The sequence below is a fragment of the Musca autumnalis genome, unplaced genomic scaffold, assembly GCF_047663935.1.
Source record: "Musca autumnalis isolate F117 unplaced genomic scaffold, ASM4766393v1 scaffold_4, whole genome shotgun sequence".
NCBI classification, from domain to species: domain Eukaryota; kingdom Metazoa; phylum Arthropoda; class Insecta; order Diptera; family Muscidae; genus Musca; species Musca autumnalis.
Window position 1 is genome coordinate 31,133,808 of NW_027411977.1, and position 16,049 is coordinate 31,149,856.

A 16,049-nucleotide genomic window follows, 5' to 3' on the forward strand; every position below is an offset into this window, starting at 1 on the left:
GTATAGAGTGAAACTCGCTCAGAGCTCTGCTTATCATAATAAGCGATAGTGTAAATGTCGTTTAATATATATCTTTGTTAGCCCATGATTATTGATTTTGTTGTAATATTTTCCCGTTCCATTGCTTGTTACTCAAAAAAAAAAAAAAAAAAAAAACAAATTAAAATTCAACTCTTTCTAATTCATTTTTAAATATCATATTAATTCAAATCTTAAAATTAAATTTTTATTTACATTAAATAAATATAAATTACAGCATTCTGTTCCCTTAATCTAAATCTACTTCATCTGAAAAAAGAAACCGTTTATTTTCAATTTGAATTGTTACTATCACATTTTGTGGCTTGTTCGATATTTAGCTTTGCTATATCCACTATCATTTTGGCGGCTACACTGTGCCCTATACCGTAATCGTATATGATACGCTATGGATTCTTCTTTTTTTGGTCCATCATGGATGATTATTCTTTTGGCTCTTAGTAAGCTTGATTTGGTTGGTGTTCGGTCTATCACATTTCTTATCTTCAATGCTACTACTGCTGCTGTTGTCGTCAACAACAACTTGCATGTTGTTTTAAGGCATATTTTGGTGTATGCTGCATATCTCAAATTTTCGCTCATTGTTTTGTCGGCCTGCCGTCTTACATTTTCAGAGTTTTTGGTGTGAAGATGTTGACTACACTGTCCCACCCACAGTCTGCAAGTTGATGTGGTTTATTGGCATTCCAGTCCAGACCACACACGAATTCGGTGTGATGTTCATGAATTTCAACAGCATCAGCTGAGACACCAAAATCCCAAATCCTAAAGGAAAGGGAAGAAAGAAAATACAAACAAATTATTCATTGCACAAAACATATAAGAATAAAATGTCCTCTACCTTGTGGTAAAATCATAATTTGCCGATGCCAACACCGTTGCCTTATGCGGCGAAAAGGCCAATCGTCTCACAGCAAACTCTCCCGAAAACAGTTCGAATACATGTTCCCGCATATTCCTCAAATCCCATGCCCTCACAAGACCATCAGCTCCACCAGTCACCAGAACATTACGATCCAATTTACTCCAGTCCATCGATAAAATTTCACAGCTATGAGCCTCGGGCACCGACATCAATGGTTTACCTGAAAAATCAAAAGAATTCCATAAATTTAATAACCCGTCCGTACCTACACTAGCAAAAATATTTGCTATAAATGGTGAAAATTTTGCACTGTATATCAAATCCGTGTGACCACTATATGTTGCCACCGATTTTTGACGATTACAATCCCATAATTTAATAGAGCCATCCCAACTAGCCGATAGAATCTGATGATAGTTCCATTTTTCACTCCAATCAACGCTGTATACCTCATTTTTGTGCTCACGCAAACACATTACCGGTTTTTGGGGAATTTTCATTGCCGTCTCACAGTCGGCATCTAAACCAGACCATATCTGCAGAGAGCCATCACCGGAGGATGTACAGGCCACGCTGTTGCTGTATGGACACCAGGAAACATCAAATAGACCATCGGACCATTCGAGACGGGCAATTTCACCAAGTCCTTTGTTGGGCGAATCCTGTAAAAGAAATAAAGAACCACCACCGGCCAGGCCATATAATTGACTGAAATGAGAGGGAAAGAGAAAAGAAGAGAAATTGTTGTTTAATTAAATTTTTCATTTTTGAAGAAAATGTTTTAAAATAATAGGACCTGTTTCACTATGTCGAAAGAAAATGACTGCGAACGAAAAACACCTAAACGTTGGCTTTCATGGCAATATTGACTTTGTGCTTGCTTTAAAACAACTACAAGATTTAAAAATCATACACGAGTTTAGTTGTTTATCTTTGGTTATAATTTTCTTTCGACATTGTGAAACAGGCTGTAAATCTAAGCAAAAACCGTTATTTATACATTATAATTACATGATGAAACCATGTCGATAGAGTGTAATCATTCACAATAATATTTTTATCAAATGGGTGTGTGGCAATGATTTGCATGTGTTATATCCGAATTGAAAAGTCACCCTGTATTAGCCTTGCATTAAACCCCATCATTATTGAAATATCTCATTGAAGAAAGATGGTTCGTGGCTACGATTTCTGATCAAATAACCGTGGACACCGTGGGCCAAATAGTAAATCGATACTTTTTTTGAGCGAATAGATTATTTGAAAGAAGCAAGATGCGGTAGTCAACGTCTCTTTTTGTAGTTTTCGCAGTAAAGTTCTTTCATATAATTAAAACGAATATAGCAGAATTGCCCAGTGGTAGCTGTCACTGGCCAAAGTGAAAGTAACTTTTCTCAATGTATTCAAATGGATGAATAAAAATTCAGTGCGGAATTTGTTCCCTTTCCCAATTATTTCCTTATTTATGTCCGAAAGTATAGTATTTTTGTTTTTTATTAGGTGATTCTAGTAGTTTTCCAGGTTTTAAAATATTGAATTTCAACTTTTTGAATTATTTTCAGCGAGGACAATTTTCGAGGGAAATATTCATGATTTTAAGGCGTTAAAGTTCTGCAAATTTGTCACTAATTACCCCATTGACAATTTAAAACTATGTTTACATATGTCAATTCCATTGCATTACGTCAAATAAATTTTCAAAAAGAAGGTTAACCCTGCAAAAATCTATAATATAAACTAAATAAATAAAATCAATTTGATAAATCTTGTTATATGGAAACGTACTGTTACTTTTTAAAGAATAACATCAAAAGGGAGAAAATGTAATTTTCTGGTTTTCGAAAATGCAAAATTAATTATATTTTGAAAAAAGTTATTGGAATATTGAAAAAGAAAGTATTAATATAATTTTTATGCCTTTATGTGTATGATAAGTTTTTGGACTAATTATTTAAAATGTATGTTTTCTTAAAGTCTTTTATAAAGTCGGCATAAGTGGATTCACTATGTGCAGATGATAAACAAACCATAAAAACAAAAACAAATTAAATTTATTTTTCAAAAAAATTAAAAAAATGTTCCAAAGTTATGAAAATACTCTTTGAGTTTTCATAAAACTCGTATGAAAACTCTTACATTTATAAATGTCCACTTGTTTAAAAAAAATCTGTAATTTATAGGGCAATTTTTACCCATGTAAATTCAATAAATTAAAAAAAGTGCTAAACGGATGGAACGGGTTAGCTCCAAAAGTATATACGAGCTAGAAAAGGACACTCTCGGGCATCATTCTGGGAAAACGGAACTTTGTTCCATGCCGTTCCATAAAAGTTCTAGTCAACTAAATTTGGAATTTCACTAAAATTTAGTACCTGAGGAAAAAATAAAATGGCTCACTTCGTGTAAAGGCTACGGTAATTTATTGAAACTGTTATTAAATTCACCAATCCTACCTACATAACAAGAAAACAAAACAACAATTTGCAAAATCTATGTATTTTCCAAAACTGAGAAAAAAGTTCGTCTTCAGGAGAACATAACGCCCACACAATCCAATATTTTAATCCAGTTTTATACCCTCATTTATGCTAACGAGGGTATATACACTTTCATACGGGCAAAATGTGCCTCATCGAAATAATGGTTTTAGACCCCAAGTATGTTTGGACGAAATGTGTTTCAGACAATTTGGAGTCGATTGAGCAATGTCCGTCCATCTGTCTGTCTGTCGGGCTGGCTGGAGCGCACGATAACTCTCGAACGGGTCAACCGATTCGATCCAAAATTTGGCTTTCGTAATATTTTGTCCAAACTTAGTTTAAGTTCGAAGATGGGCTATATCGGTCCACTCCTTCCGGTACATCCCCTACAAAAGTTCGAAAATGTTCGTAAAATTTGTGCGCACGATAACTCTTGAAGGAAGTAACCGATTTGATCCATACTTTGCACATCGTGAAAATTCTACTAAACTTAGATGAGATTTCAAAATGGACTCAATCGGACCACGCCTTCGGGTACCTCCCACACAAAATTTCGGATAAGTTCAGATTAGGACCTGCTCTCGAATCGTTTTGGATTTTGTTGCAGCAACTTGTATTCATTGCCCCCCAAGTACAAGTTTCATCAGGGGCAAGTCAATACTGCCTGAGAAAATAGCCTGAAAGTGGCAAAAAGCACCTATAACAAGGTGTGTATTGGATGGAGCGCAAGATAACTCTCGAACGGATCTGCCGATTCGATCCAAAATTTGGCCTTTGTAATATTTTATCCAAACATAGTTTAAGTCCGAAGATAAGCCATATCGGTCCACTCCTTCAGGTACCTCCCCCACAAAAATTCAAAAATGTTCGGAAAATTTGTGCGCACGATAAATCTTGAAGGGAGTGACCGATGTAATCCATACTTTGCACATCCTAATATATCTACCAGATATAGATCAGGTTCGAATATGGACTATATTTGTCTACTCCTTCTGGTACCTCTCACACACAATTTCGGATAAGTTCAGTTTAAGACCTGCTCTAAAATCATTTGATTTTTGTTGAAGCGATTTGCATTCGCTACCTCCATTACGACGAAAACAGCCCACCATATGTGGCGGTCGGAGAGCACGATAACTCTCGAACGGTTCACCCGATTTGGTCCAACATTTGGTCTTTGTCATATTATTTCCAAACTTAGTTTCATAGGGCAATACCGGTCCACAACTTCCGATACTTCTCCCCAATATTTAAAAAATGTCACTAAAATGGTAGGACGATATCATTTGAATGGGGCAACCAATTTGGTCCAAACTTTGGATCTCCTAATATTTTGTCAAAATTTAGTTTAAATTGTAAAATGGCTCATATCGGTCCTCCCTAAGGGTACCTCCTCCACAAAGGTTGAACATTTTTGTCTTAGTGCAGCTAATTCCTAATCCACATTTTTGTCGGCAAGTTCAAATGTCCAAAAAGGGTCACAAAATTCTGAACAGACCTTAAATACATTCGATCTGTCCGTAGGTGAGAGTTTCACTTCTCATTGGCTGAGGGTATATATCTGTCGGGAAAGCCGACTGACACTTTTTTACTTGTTTGTTTCCTTAGTTTCAATATGTTTACAATATAATTTTGTTCATGAGCAAGTACATGGTTCCTTACATAATGGTACAATAGCTCAAACAAATCCTACGGTTACCAAGTAAAATGGCTGGTGGGTCAAATAACTACCGAAAGGATGACTGAAATTTATCCAAACTTTGCACATCAGAATTTTTTTCCTCAAACTTAAATCAAGTTTAAAGATTAACTATATGAGACAACAGCTTCCGGTACTTCCCCTCATAAAAGTTGGCAAATTTCGCTTAAGGGGTTATAGCCACTAATTGAGCTGAATGGAATTAAAAAACATACATTTTTAAAAAACGGTGAACTGTCAAATTTCGATTTTAAGAAAAAAATGGAAAGTCTTTTCATTATAAATCCGTCAAAAAATATTAAAAAAAGTCTCTCGCTTAAGGAGATTTTTTTTATGTGTATAATAATCCAACAAAAAAATACGAAGATCTGATATCCGTTTTTGAGCTAATATGGGCACCACTTTCAAATATTCCATTTCGAGAAAACAGCGTTTAAAACTTCTATGGTACATACAAATCACAAGGAATTTTCCCTATCCAAGGGCTAATCGAGAATTGTTTTGAAATTTCCATCGAAGTTAGTCCAGTTCTAACATGGACTATATCTCGATCCATTACATAAGCTACAGTATTATATTTTTACAAGGGGAGGTCAATACTTTCTGAGATATGGGATTCCTACATACTTCTGGTTTTTGTTTTAACGCTTTAATTTTATTATCCATACTCGAATTTTCCAAAAACACCGCCCCTTTGGCATTCCTGCATTTCAGAAAGAGATAACTTTTTGTAGACTATTTTGATTGGGTCTGGCAGCTGAATAAGGTGACCGACTGTTTATGATACCTACCCCCATTATTATAAGTGTTCTTTTGTTAAAGTTTGGATTTTCCGAACAGATTTATAGCGTTCCGGCTAGCTTAAAGCTAAAAGTGATCATTTGGATGATGAAATGAGAATAGGCTTTGTGAGAATAGAATGTTTTACAATAGGAATATGACATTGTTTTTTTGCTGATCTTTGGCTAATTTTTAGTTGATTTATTTTTGTGTGGTAAAATTGATTCTACTGCTTGACTAAACCCACAAAAGCAAAAGATTATTTTTTCAGTTGGAGTTGTTTCCTAGTTGCTATTGATTTTCAATAATTTTCAAATGTTTTCTGTTATAGTGTTTAACTATCAATCATTTTAAATGAAGGTAGTGGATATCACAATTACGAATCCACTGTATTATTACGAATCCACTGTATATGTAAACCTATTCTAAATTTCTGTACAGTAATGACACTTACCTTGTGGCCAGCAGTAGGCGATCTGTTTCAAATGTTGAAAATTGTACACTATACCCATGACGGTCAGGTGTAGTATATGTGGTATACATTTTTGTGGGTAATCGGCTTTAACTGCAAGAAATAAAAATATAATAAGTAAATATGACGTTATTATCATAATCGATTTGGTATATTTTGAAAATTTTAACGAAATTAATGCCGCTTTTACTTGTCTTATTTAAAAAAAAAAACTATATTCAACACCCTTCATAGAACTGCCACAGTCATTCACCCTAATATTTTTCAATGTCGTTCAATTTATTTATCGAATCGTCATAATGAAAAATTGTTGCATTGGACATAATCGTAACGAACGACAGCCACCCAACCATCCTAATCTTTTACGATATAATCAGTATTCGTTCAATTATCGCAGACCTAAACCAACAGTATTATGCATTTCAATTGTTCACCCTGAAAGTATGCTATAATATTTTCCATTTACACCCTTCCATGAAGACGCAACGTAATTAACAAATACTCAGCATACATTTTTGTTTCTTTACATTTTTTTACATAAACTACAATGCAATGCTATTTGGAATTTATTATCGTACCCTGCCAATTGATTTCCATGAAAGAAATGTAAATTAAGGGAAGGTAACCCCTAACCAAAACATTAAATACTAATTAGAAAATGCAAATTATGATATTATGCTGATCATGATGGCTGACATTTTTAAATAAAGACTATGTGTAAAAATATTTGGACGTTTATGGTTGTTCATAAAGTAAGTGGATTATAGATATACAAAACTTATAGCATGTATAGCCTTTTGTCGGTTTAACCTTCTTTATGATGATTTATTTGACGTATATGCAACGGAATTGAAGTTTGAAACCCAGTGGGTTTGTTAAATACGGTTATATATTAACGTACTATTACATCTAATTTTTCTTCAACCTCTGAAGACTTTTTATTTTAGGCTTGCAGTTTTTTATGCCATTTACATACAGAAACTTCCCATAAATATCCCTAAGATCAGTAATTATATTATTTTTTATTATTATTTTAATAATAATAATAATTATTATTATTATTATTGCTATTATTATTACTTTATTTCATTTCCTTTTCCCCTGTTAACCTATCACTAAAATGACTTTTATGTTTTTCTGGCATTAAGGCATACTTCCTATTGACAACCTTATACAAGGTCAATGTTTTTAAGTTTAACTGACAATAAATAAAACCATCAACTACCCTGACATTAGTTTAAGCTTACCACAAAATAAGCCAAACAAAAGTTACCTATTTTGATGTGACGAAAGCATTTCATCATCCCACTTCTATGCCCCATGACTTTCCAACAACTTATGCAGATAGAAAGAACCGACCATAGAAATCGAAGAAGAACATGACAAGTGTGTTACATCAAGGAATTGTTATCGAAGAAGACAAACTACACGACGTTAAAACAAAGAAATTTGTAATCATTAAATCCACTTAGTTGCTGGTTGGACTTTGAGGAAACCCCTAAAATGCTTTGGCCTCCCATGTAGAAGGTATAAAAGCAGGTGGCCAACAACATTTGACCGCATTTTCGCGACAAATTTTAGCGCCGCTTATCAATACTTTAGCAGCGCTTCACCTCAGAACATTAGTTACCGGGTATACCAATTAATTTTACATCATGGTAGTTTCCGTTAAAGTATTCAAAAAGGCAACGCCTAATGGTAAAGTGACCTTCTATTTGGGTCGCCGCGATTTCATTGATCACTTGGATTACTGTGATCCCGTCGATGGTGTTGTCGTGGTCGATGAAGAATATCTCAAGAGGCGTAAAGTTTTCGGTCAACTGGTAACCACCTATCGTTATGGCCGCGAAGAAGATGAAGTTATGGGTGTTAAATTTTCCAAGGAACTTATATTGTGTCGTGAAGTTATTGTGCCCATGGACAATCCCAACATGGAAATGACACCAGTCCAAGAGAAATTGGTGCGAAAACTCGGTGCTAATGCCCATCCTTTCACTTTCCATTTTCCACCCAATTCACCCAGTTCTGTAACTCTACAACAAGAAGGTGATGATAATGGCAAACCATTGGGTGTGGAGTACACAATTCGGGCCTATGTAGCCGATAATGAAGATGAACGTCAACACAAACGCAGCATGGTCAGTTTGGTAATTAAGAAATTGCAATATGCTCCACCCACTAGGGGCCAACGTCTGCCCAGTTCGTTGGTAAGCAAAGGTTTCACATTTTCGAATGGTAAAATTAGTTTGGAAGTTACATTGGATCGTGAAATCTACTATCATGGCGAGAAAGTGGCAGCCACGGTACAGGTCAATAATAGTTCCAAAAAGGCTGTTAAGAATATTAAATGTTTCATTATTCAACATACGGAGATTACAATGGTTAATGCGCAATTTAGCAAACATGTTGCCCAATTGGAGACCAAAGAAGGTTGTCCCATTACACCGGGAGCCAATCTTAGCAAGACATTCTATTTGATACCATTGGCATCGAACAACAAGGATCGTCATGGTAAGTGGGGAAAGAATAACTATTTTGGAAAATTGCTTGAAGGTCTGTGGATGAGAATATAATTTGTTAAAGGAGAGTTGAATGTAGGGGAATGACATACCAGCAGATATACGCGAGGAATTTTTATCTAGAATTTCTTGATTTCCTAGTTATTGCGAGGTTATTAAATTACACAAAAAAACTGAATTTACTAGGCGTTTACACACAGACAGTATTGGCAAGACAATAGCAAAGTTACAAACCATTTTCACCAATACATTCATACTTTTCTGTATACATATTTAAAAATTTATAAATGTATTTGTGAAAAAGGTTTGCATTTTTGCTATTGTCTTGCCAATACTGGCATTTGTAAACGCAGGGTTAGATAACGACCATATTTGCCAAGATTTTATTAATGAATGATTTTTTATAACCAAGGACTTAGATTTTCTTATAATTCTTTTTAATATTGTTATTATTATTATACTTTTTTATTTTACAAATATTCGTGTTTGTAAAATGTCCCTATCCCTGATTTTCGGTTACTAACTAGGCGTTTACACACAGACAGTATTGGCAAGACAATAGCAAAGTTAAAAACCATTTTCACCAATACATTCATAATTTTCTCTATACATATTTAAAAATTTATAAATGTATTTGTGAAAAATGTTTGTATTTTTGCTATTGTCTTGCCAATTTTTGCTATTGTAATATTGGCTTCTTGAGGCAGTTTTGCTTATTGCCCTGTACGTTTTTCCAAATAGTACTATTTCTGAATGTCCCAACTACTGAGCGAAGGTTTTTGTATTTGGAAGTTCGCCTTAAAATATGCCTTATTTTAAACTTCCATCTATCCTTCAACATTGTCATTATTTTTAGGGCATTGCCGAAGAAAGTTGAAGTGATGAGCATATTTTTCGGAGGAATATAAAGCAAACTATAGCTCTGTTCCTTTACGTGCAAGAATCTTCAAGTTTTACAACTTTTTACTCGAAAAGCGTTCCTTTACTTCAGACACCATACAATTCATATGGAAGCAGATTACAACTTTTGCTACTTTTGCCGGTTTTACCACTTTCAAAAGTAAAGGACAGACCATATAATTATACCAAATATTATTTTTGGGAATTGTTTACAGATACAAACTACAGGACACTTTCGTTTATTAGTAAGTGAGTGAAGATGAGGGATGGCTGGGTTTATTTTGGCATCATGTGAACCTAGTCTAGCATAGATTTATTATAAAACTAATAATTTTCAGCGAAATATAGGAAGTTCGTAGCAATATATAAAACTGAATCTGATCTTACTGTTGAAGAGGTGTGGTTTTGTATATGATGATACATACTTAAATGATAGGCCAATGCAAGCAGGGCTGTTCTGCTATCTATCTATCTATCTATCTATCTATCTATCTATCTATCTATCTATCTATCTATCTATCTATCTATCTATCTATCTATCTATATATCAGTAAAATAGTATTTAAAGTTGTTTTAATAAAATATTAAAACAACGGCTATGGGATTAAGCCTGTCTATTTTGAAAAGCAAACTAAAAGTCCCGAGCAAAACAGCTAAGCTTTTGACTTTGTAACTTTGCAAAACATGTTCTAATAGAACAAGATTTGTATATCTTCTGAATGCGATCCATACTTTTTAAATATTATAACATTTTATGTCCAATGGACTTAGGATTTGGAAACAAAATATATTAGAGTACGAAAAGTACATATTATCTCTTATAGAATATTGGGGATTTGATGTTAATTTTGACAGACAGATGGATAGACGAATACGGCTAGAATTTTGCGATGTTCAAGATTATTTATTCTTTATTGAGTCTTCCGAATTTAGGAAGTTAAATCTTGGCCAGTTTCCAGATAAAGAATATTTGTGGATTTTTTAAAAATATTTTCGCCACCAATAGGTTTAATACATATGTATATAAAACAAATATTTTTGGACATTTTTGGATTTTTTAAATATTTTTGGCCACTAAAAATATTTTATTTATTTTGTTGAGACTTTGTCTTATCGGGCTTTAAGGTCCTTTATGTGTCAATGAAAATAAAGATTATTTATTCCATTTTTTATTCGACGAATAAATAATCTTTATTTTTTTTTTATTGACACATAAAGGACCTCAAAGCCCGATAAGACAAAGTCTCAACAAAATAAATAAAAAATTAGAAGGTCGAAAAACAAAATTAAAAATATTTTATGATTCTAAAAAGCACCTTTGATACCGATAAATATTCTTTGATTTTTTAAAGATTAGTTTTGGCCACAAATATGTATTTAAAGAAGTTTTAAAAAACATATTTCGATAATTATTAATTTTCTCGTTTAGAGTTAAGCTTGATGATCGGAAACTTTTTGCAAGTGAAAAAGGAAAGCCAAGGACTCGAACCCACACAGTCACCAAATTACGTTACCTGGTTTCGCTGTTGGTTAAGCAGCTCTTCAGACGTATGGACTGTCGAATGGCTTATCTGTCCTAGAACTTTTCGTTTTTCAAATGCAAATGTGTTTTTTTTTTTGATAATATTTTAAAAAAATATTTTTGGCCCACCAAAATTATTTTATAATTTTTAAAAAGTACCTTTTTTGCCACCGAAAAATATTTTTCGATTTTTTAAAGAATACTTTTGGGCACAAATAAATATTTATGGAAGTTTAAAAAAATATTTTTGATAATATTTTAAAAAATATTTTTGGCCACCTTTTACTATTTTTAAATTTGGTAAAATATATCTTTGAATTGTTTTTAATATTTTGAGGCCACCAAAGAATAGTTTATGATTTTATATATATACTGATAAATATTCTTGGATTTTTTAAAGAACACTTTCAACCACCAAAAATATTTTTGGATTTTTTAAAAAAAATATTTTTGCCACCAATAAATATTTTTAATAATATTAAAAAACAAATGTTTAGCCATTACTACTACTTGAATTTGTAAAAAATATTTTAGGATTTAAAAAAATATTTTTTTTGCCACCAATAAATATTTTTGATATTTTAAAAATATTTTTTAAATATGTTTGGGCCACCAAAACTATTTTATGATTTTTTGAAAGTACCCTTTTGCCAAGGATAAATATTTTTCGATTTTTTTATGAATACCTTTGGCCGAAAATAAATATTTACGGAAGTTTTAAAAAAATATTTTTGATAATATTTTAAAAAATATTTCTGGCCACTATTTTTAAATTTGGTAAAAAATATCTTTGAAATTTTTTTTTAATATTTTGAGGCCAACAAAGAATATTTTATGATTGTTTTTTAAATATATTTTTTGTGTACCGATAAATATTTTTGGATTCTTTAAAGAACATTATTGGCCACCAAAAATATTTTTAGATTTTTTAAAAAATATTTTTGCCACCAATAAATATTTTTGATAATATTTTAAAACAATTTTTTAAATATTTTTGGACCACCAAAACAATTTTTTGATTATTAAAAAGTATCTTTTTTGCCAACGATGTATATTTTTCGATTTTTGAAGAATACTTTTGGCCACAAATAAATATTTATGGAAGTTTTAAAAAAATATTTTTGATAATATTTTAAAAAATATTTTTGGACTATTTTTAAATTTGGTAAAAAATATATTTGACATTTTTTTTAATATTTTGTGGCCACCAAAAAATATTTTATGATTGTGTTTTAAATATATATATTTTTTGTGTAGCGATAAATATTTTTGGATTTTTTAAAGAACACTTTTGGCCACCATAAATATTTTTGGATTTTTTAAGAAAAAATATTATTGTCCCAATAAATATTATTGATAATATTATATAATTATTAATAATATTAACCAATGTTTGGCCACCAATTACTACTACTTGAATTTGTAAAAAAAATATTTTATTAATTTAATTTTTTTTTTGTTGCAACCAATAAATATTTTTGATAATATTTCAAAAATATTTGTAACCACGAATTATAATATGTGAATTTGGGTCTCACAAAATAATTACTTGGCATTACAAAGGGATTACAAAATCAATGGTGGAGGTTATAAAAGTGCTACCCAAGGAGTCACTAATGAACAATTTCAATGATTCACTGAAATGAGCAACTGAACTAGTTGTTGATTTTACTTACATTGTCCCGGTCCACACTAGAGTGATTTCATTGAAAAAGTTGCATGAAATTATGCGTCTCTAGATCCACCTCCATTGTAGAGTAAAATCATAAAATTGCTGTAGTGGGTAATTCGATTTATTTATTTATTTTTATTTTTTAAATATTTATTACAATTAAAAATCGGCCTTAATTCGATTTAAGAACACCTAATTTCATGAAATTTTTTAATGAAATTCACGCTAGTGTGGACCTGGACATTGTAGATTGCTCTTTTCTCAAATGGCAAACGATTGAACTGAAAAGTTTTGGATGAACAATTGAAATAGCGAGTTCACAACCCAGCCAAAGCAGTATTGCAACGTTCAAAGTTCAAATAAAAAATCGTTAAATGAATCAAAAATGATTAACAATGGAACCACAATATAGAAAAGGTGAAGGAACAAAATATCGTATTAAAACAGTAAATGGGTGACTCAAACAGGGAGCTTCTGAGTGTGAACTCAGTTCTGAGACAGATTGAAGTAAAAGAAATGACTATTTGTAAATAAAACTTGTTTCGTAAGGTTTAGAAAACCCTTTTCTGAAAAAGGTTCGACCATAATGCAAATACCAGCTGACCCAGAAGGCGAATTCAGGTCTTCATTTGCTGTAAAAACATATTTTTTAATTAAAAAAACAAATATTTCACTTCTATCAATAATAAAACTGTACAACATTTTTATTGAAGCTTCGCGAAGAATATTTTATTGTTTCCTTCTTTCTTTGGTGGATTCTTCGCACAAAAACTTTTGACAGCAAATGAAGACTAAAGCCTGAATTCGCTTTCTGCAGGCGTATTCTATAACTTTTATCTATTGAGATGTTGTTAAAATTTCTTTTGTTTTATAACACCTACAAAACAAGTTGTTAAAAAGTTACAGAATAGGCCCCCTGGATAACCTTAATAAATTAACCTTGGTTTCGATATAGTAAAAAGTAAATTTCAAAGCATGCTAAAAATTGGAAAGTTCTTGCCAAAAGGATTGGATGGAAATGACATTTTAAAAATATACTTTGAAACGATTAATTTATTTTACCTTCAACTAAAAGGTAAATTTTTAAGTCCAGCAATTACATCACATTTATTAAAGTTTGATGTTCAATAGTTGGTTGTTGTTATTACTTATTTATTCTTTACATTATTTTTTGAAATATATAATGACAATACCGGAAAATTCGGTATTTGTTATCTGAATGTCCGGGTACACACTAGTAATATTTCACTGAAGAAATTATGCGTTCATAGATCGAGTTCCATACTAAAGTATTTTTTAAATTGCTGTAGTGGGAAACTCGATCTAAGAACGCCTAATTTCATGAAATTATTGCATAGAAATCGTTCTAGTGTGGACCGGGACTATGAAAACCCATGATAGAAAAAGTCTGGACGAAAAATTGTATTTCCTATTTTTGCCAGCAGCAACATATCCACCTAGTAGCCGGCAATACTACCTGCCATTGCATATCTTAAGGCGTTTTGTTGTTTAACACCAACTAAGACTTAAATATCAAATCTATTGCTATCGTAGCCGGAAACCAATTTGGGTGTGTTCTGTGAATGAAAGTGAAGTAATTTTAAGCGAAGAATTTTGTTCATGCTCATTAAAAATTTCAGAAAATATATCTCCCAAAAGTAGCTATTATTTTAAGTTTTGAAAATCTTTCCAACATAGACCAAACCCGGCCAAATTGTTCTTAAATTTTAAATACTGTTCTACAACTTTTAATTTCACCATACTTTCCTCTAACAACATAAAAAAGGTATTGCCTTGGATGGTCATCTCAAAGATGAGGATGTCAATTTGGCCTCATCCACCATGGTACAGGATGGTAAATCAACTGGTGATGCCTGCGGTATTATAATCTCCTATTCGGTGCGTGTCAAATTGAATTGTGGAACCTTGGGTGGTGAAATACAAACTGATGTGCCCTTCAAATTGGCCCAACCGGCACCAGGTAATAAGAATATAACACAAATTTCTATAAATAAATATCATTTAAATCCAATTTCATTTCTCCCTTAGGTACCGTTGAAAAGAAACGTTCCAATGCCATGAAGAAAATGAAATCAATTGAACAGCATCGCAACACCAAGGGTTATTATCAGGACGATGATGATAATATTGTGTTTGAAGATTTTGCCAAAATGCGCATGAACAATGCCGAAATGAATGATCAATAAGGCAAAACACGAGAAATCGTATGTCATTGAACACTTGTGGTGGTGATAATCCTTACAGGATACCATATTAAGTTTTTTTTCTAAGACTATTTTTTTTCCTAAGCAAATACAGGAAAAGGACGTTGTGTTATAACAGAAAGCATCAGTTTTATAAAAGTTGCTGCAATTTCTAGTTATTTTCTGTAATTATGGCTAAATTTGTATTCTTTGTTGTTGATGTTCGTTCGCGGTACATTAAGGGCGGACACATATCCTGATTATTTATTAAGTTATTAAAGTGAAAAAAAATAACGTATTTAAACGAAACAATAAATGTATAATAAATTATTATTGGAAACGGATTTGTAAACCGATTTTCTCACTTATTATTAAAGAAACACACAAAAAATCACTTCACTCACCAATTTGAATCACAAGAAATCACTGATTTTTTAAATAATTTTTATTTTCACAAAATTTTTTTAAAATTTAAAAAATTTTTTTTAATTTAATTTCTTGAAAATTGTTAAAAAATTAAAAAAAGGTTTTTTAATTTCTTAAAGAATTTTTGTTAAGGTTGGATTGGTTGTGCGTTTGGTTTCAACTTCAAAAGTTGAATGTTTGTCTCTAGACAAAGATCCTGTTTTAAATGATGATCTTGAGAAGAAGTTCCTTGTCTTCTTGTGCGTTAAGAAATGTTCACTTATTAAGGGTTGAGGGTTGAATAAGGCCTTATGAAAAAACCAAGACAGGCATAGGAAGACTCATTTATGTGGCCACACACTAAACTAACAACCCTTATTTTTGATTCACCAATCACAACTCAATTTATAATTTCCTTTGCAAACTTTGGCTGGATTTTTTGCCATTGTGGTTTCATTTTGGAGTGTGTGGAAACTAGATTTATAAGTGTTT

The 16,049-nt window shown here is 32.0% G+C and overlaps 2 protein-coding genes across 2 annotated transcripts; one reads left to right on the top strand and one right to left on the bottom strand.

Moving 5' to 3' along the window:
- Positions 1–472: 472 nt before the first annotated feature.
- On the bottom strand, positions 473–6,406 carry Pex7 (peroxisomal biogenesis factor 7). Its single transcript, XM_073985595.1, has 3 exons — positions 6,318–6,406; positions 881–1,612; positions 473–804 (listed from the first exon to the last, which is right to left on the bottom strand). Exons 1-3 carry the CDS (start codon positions 6,404–6,406, stop codon positions 642–644), a joined length of 984 nt encoding a protein of 327 aa, XP_073841696.1. The 3' UTR covers positions 473–641.
- A 1,329-nt stretch (positions 6,407–7,735) lies between these two features.
- Arr2 (arrestin 2) lies at positions 7,736–15,496 on the top strand. The gene is made up of 3 exons (XM_073985594.1): positions 7,736–8,846; positions 14,735–14,929; positions 14,998–15,496. The coding sequence occupies exons 1-3, from the start codon at positions 7,991–7,993 to the stop codon at positions 15,153–15,155; spliced, it is 1,209 nt and encodes a 402-aa protein (XP_073841695.1). The 5' UTR covers positions 7,736–7,990; the 3' UTR covers positions 15,156–15,496.
- The last annotated feature ends 553 nt before the right edge of the window (positions 15,497–16,049 follow it).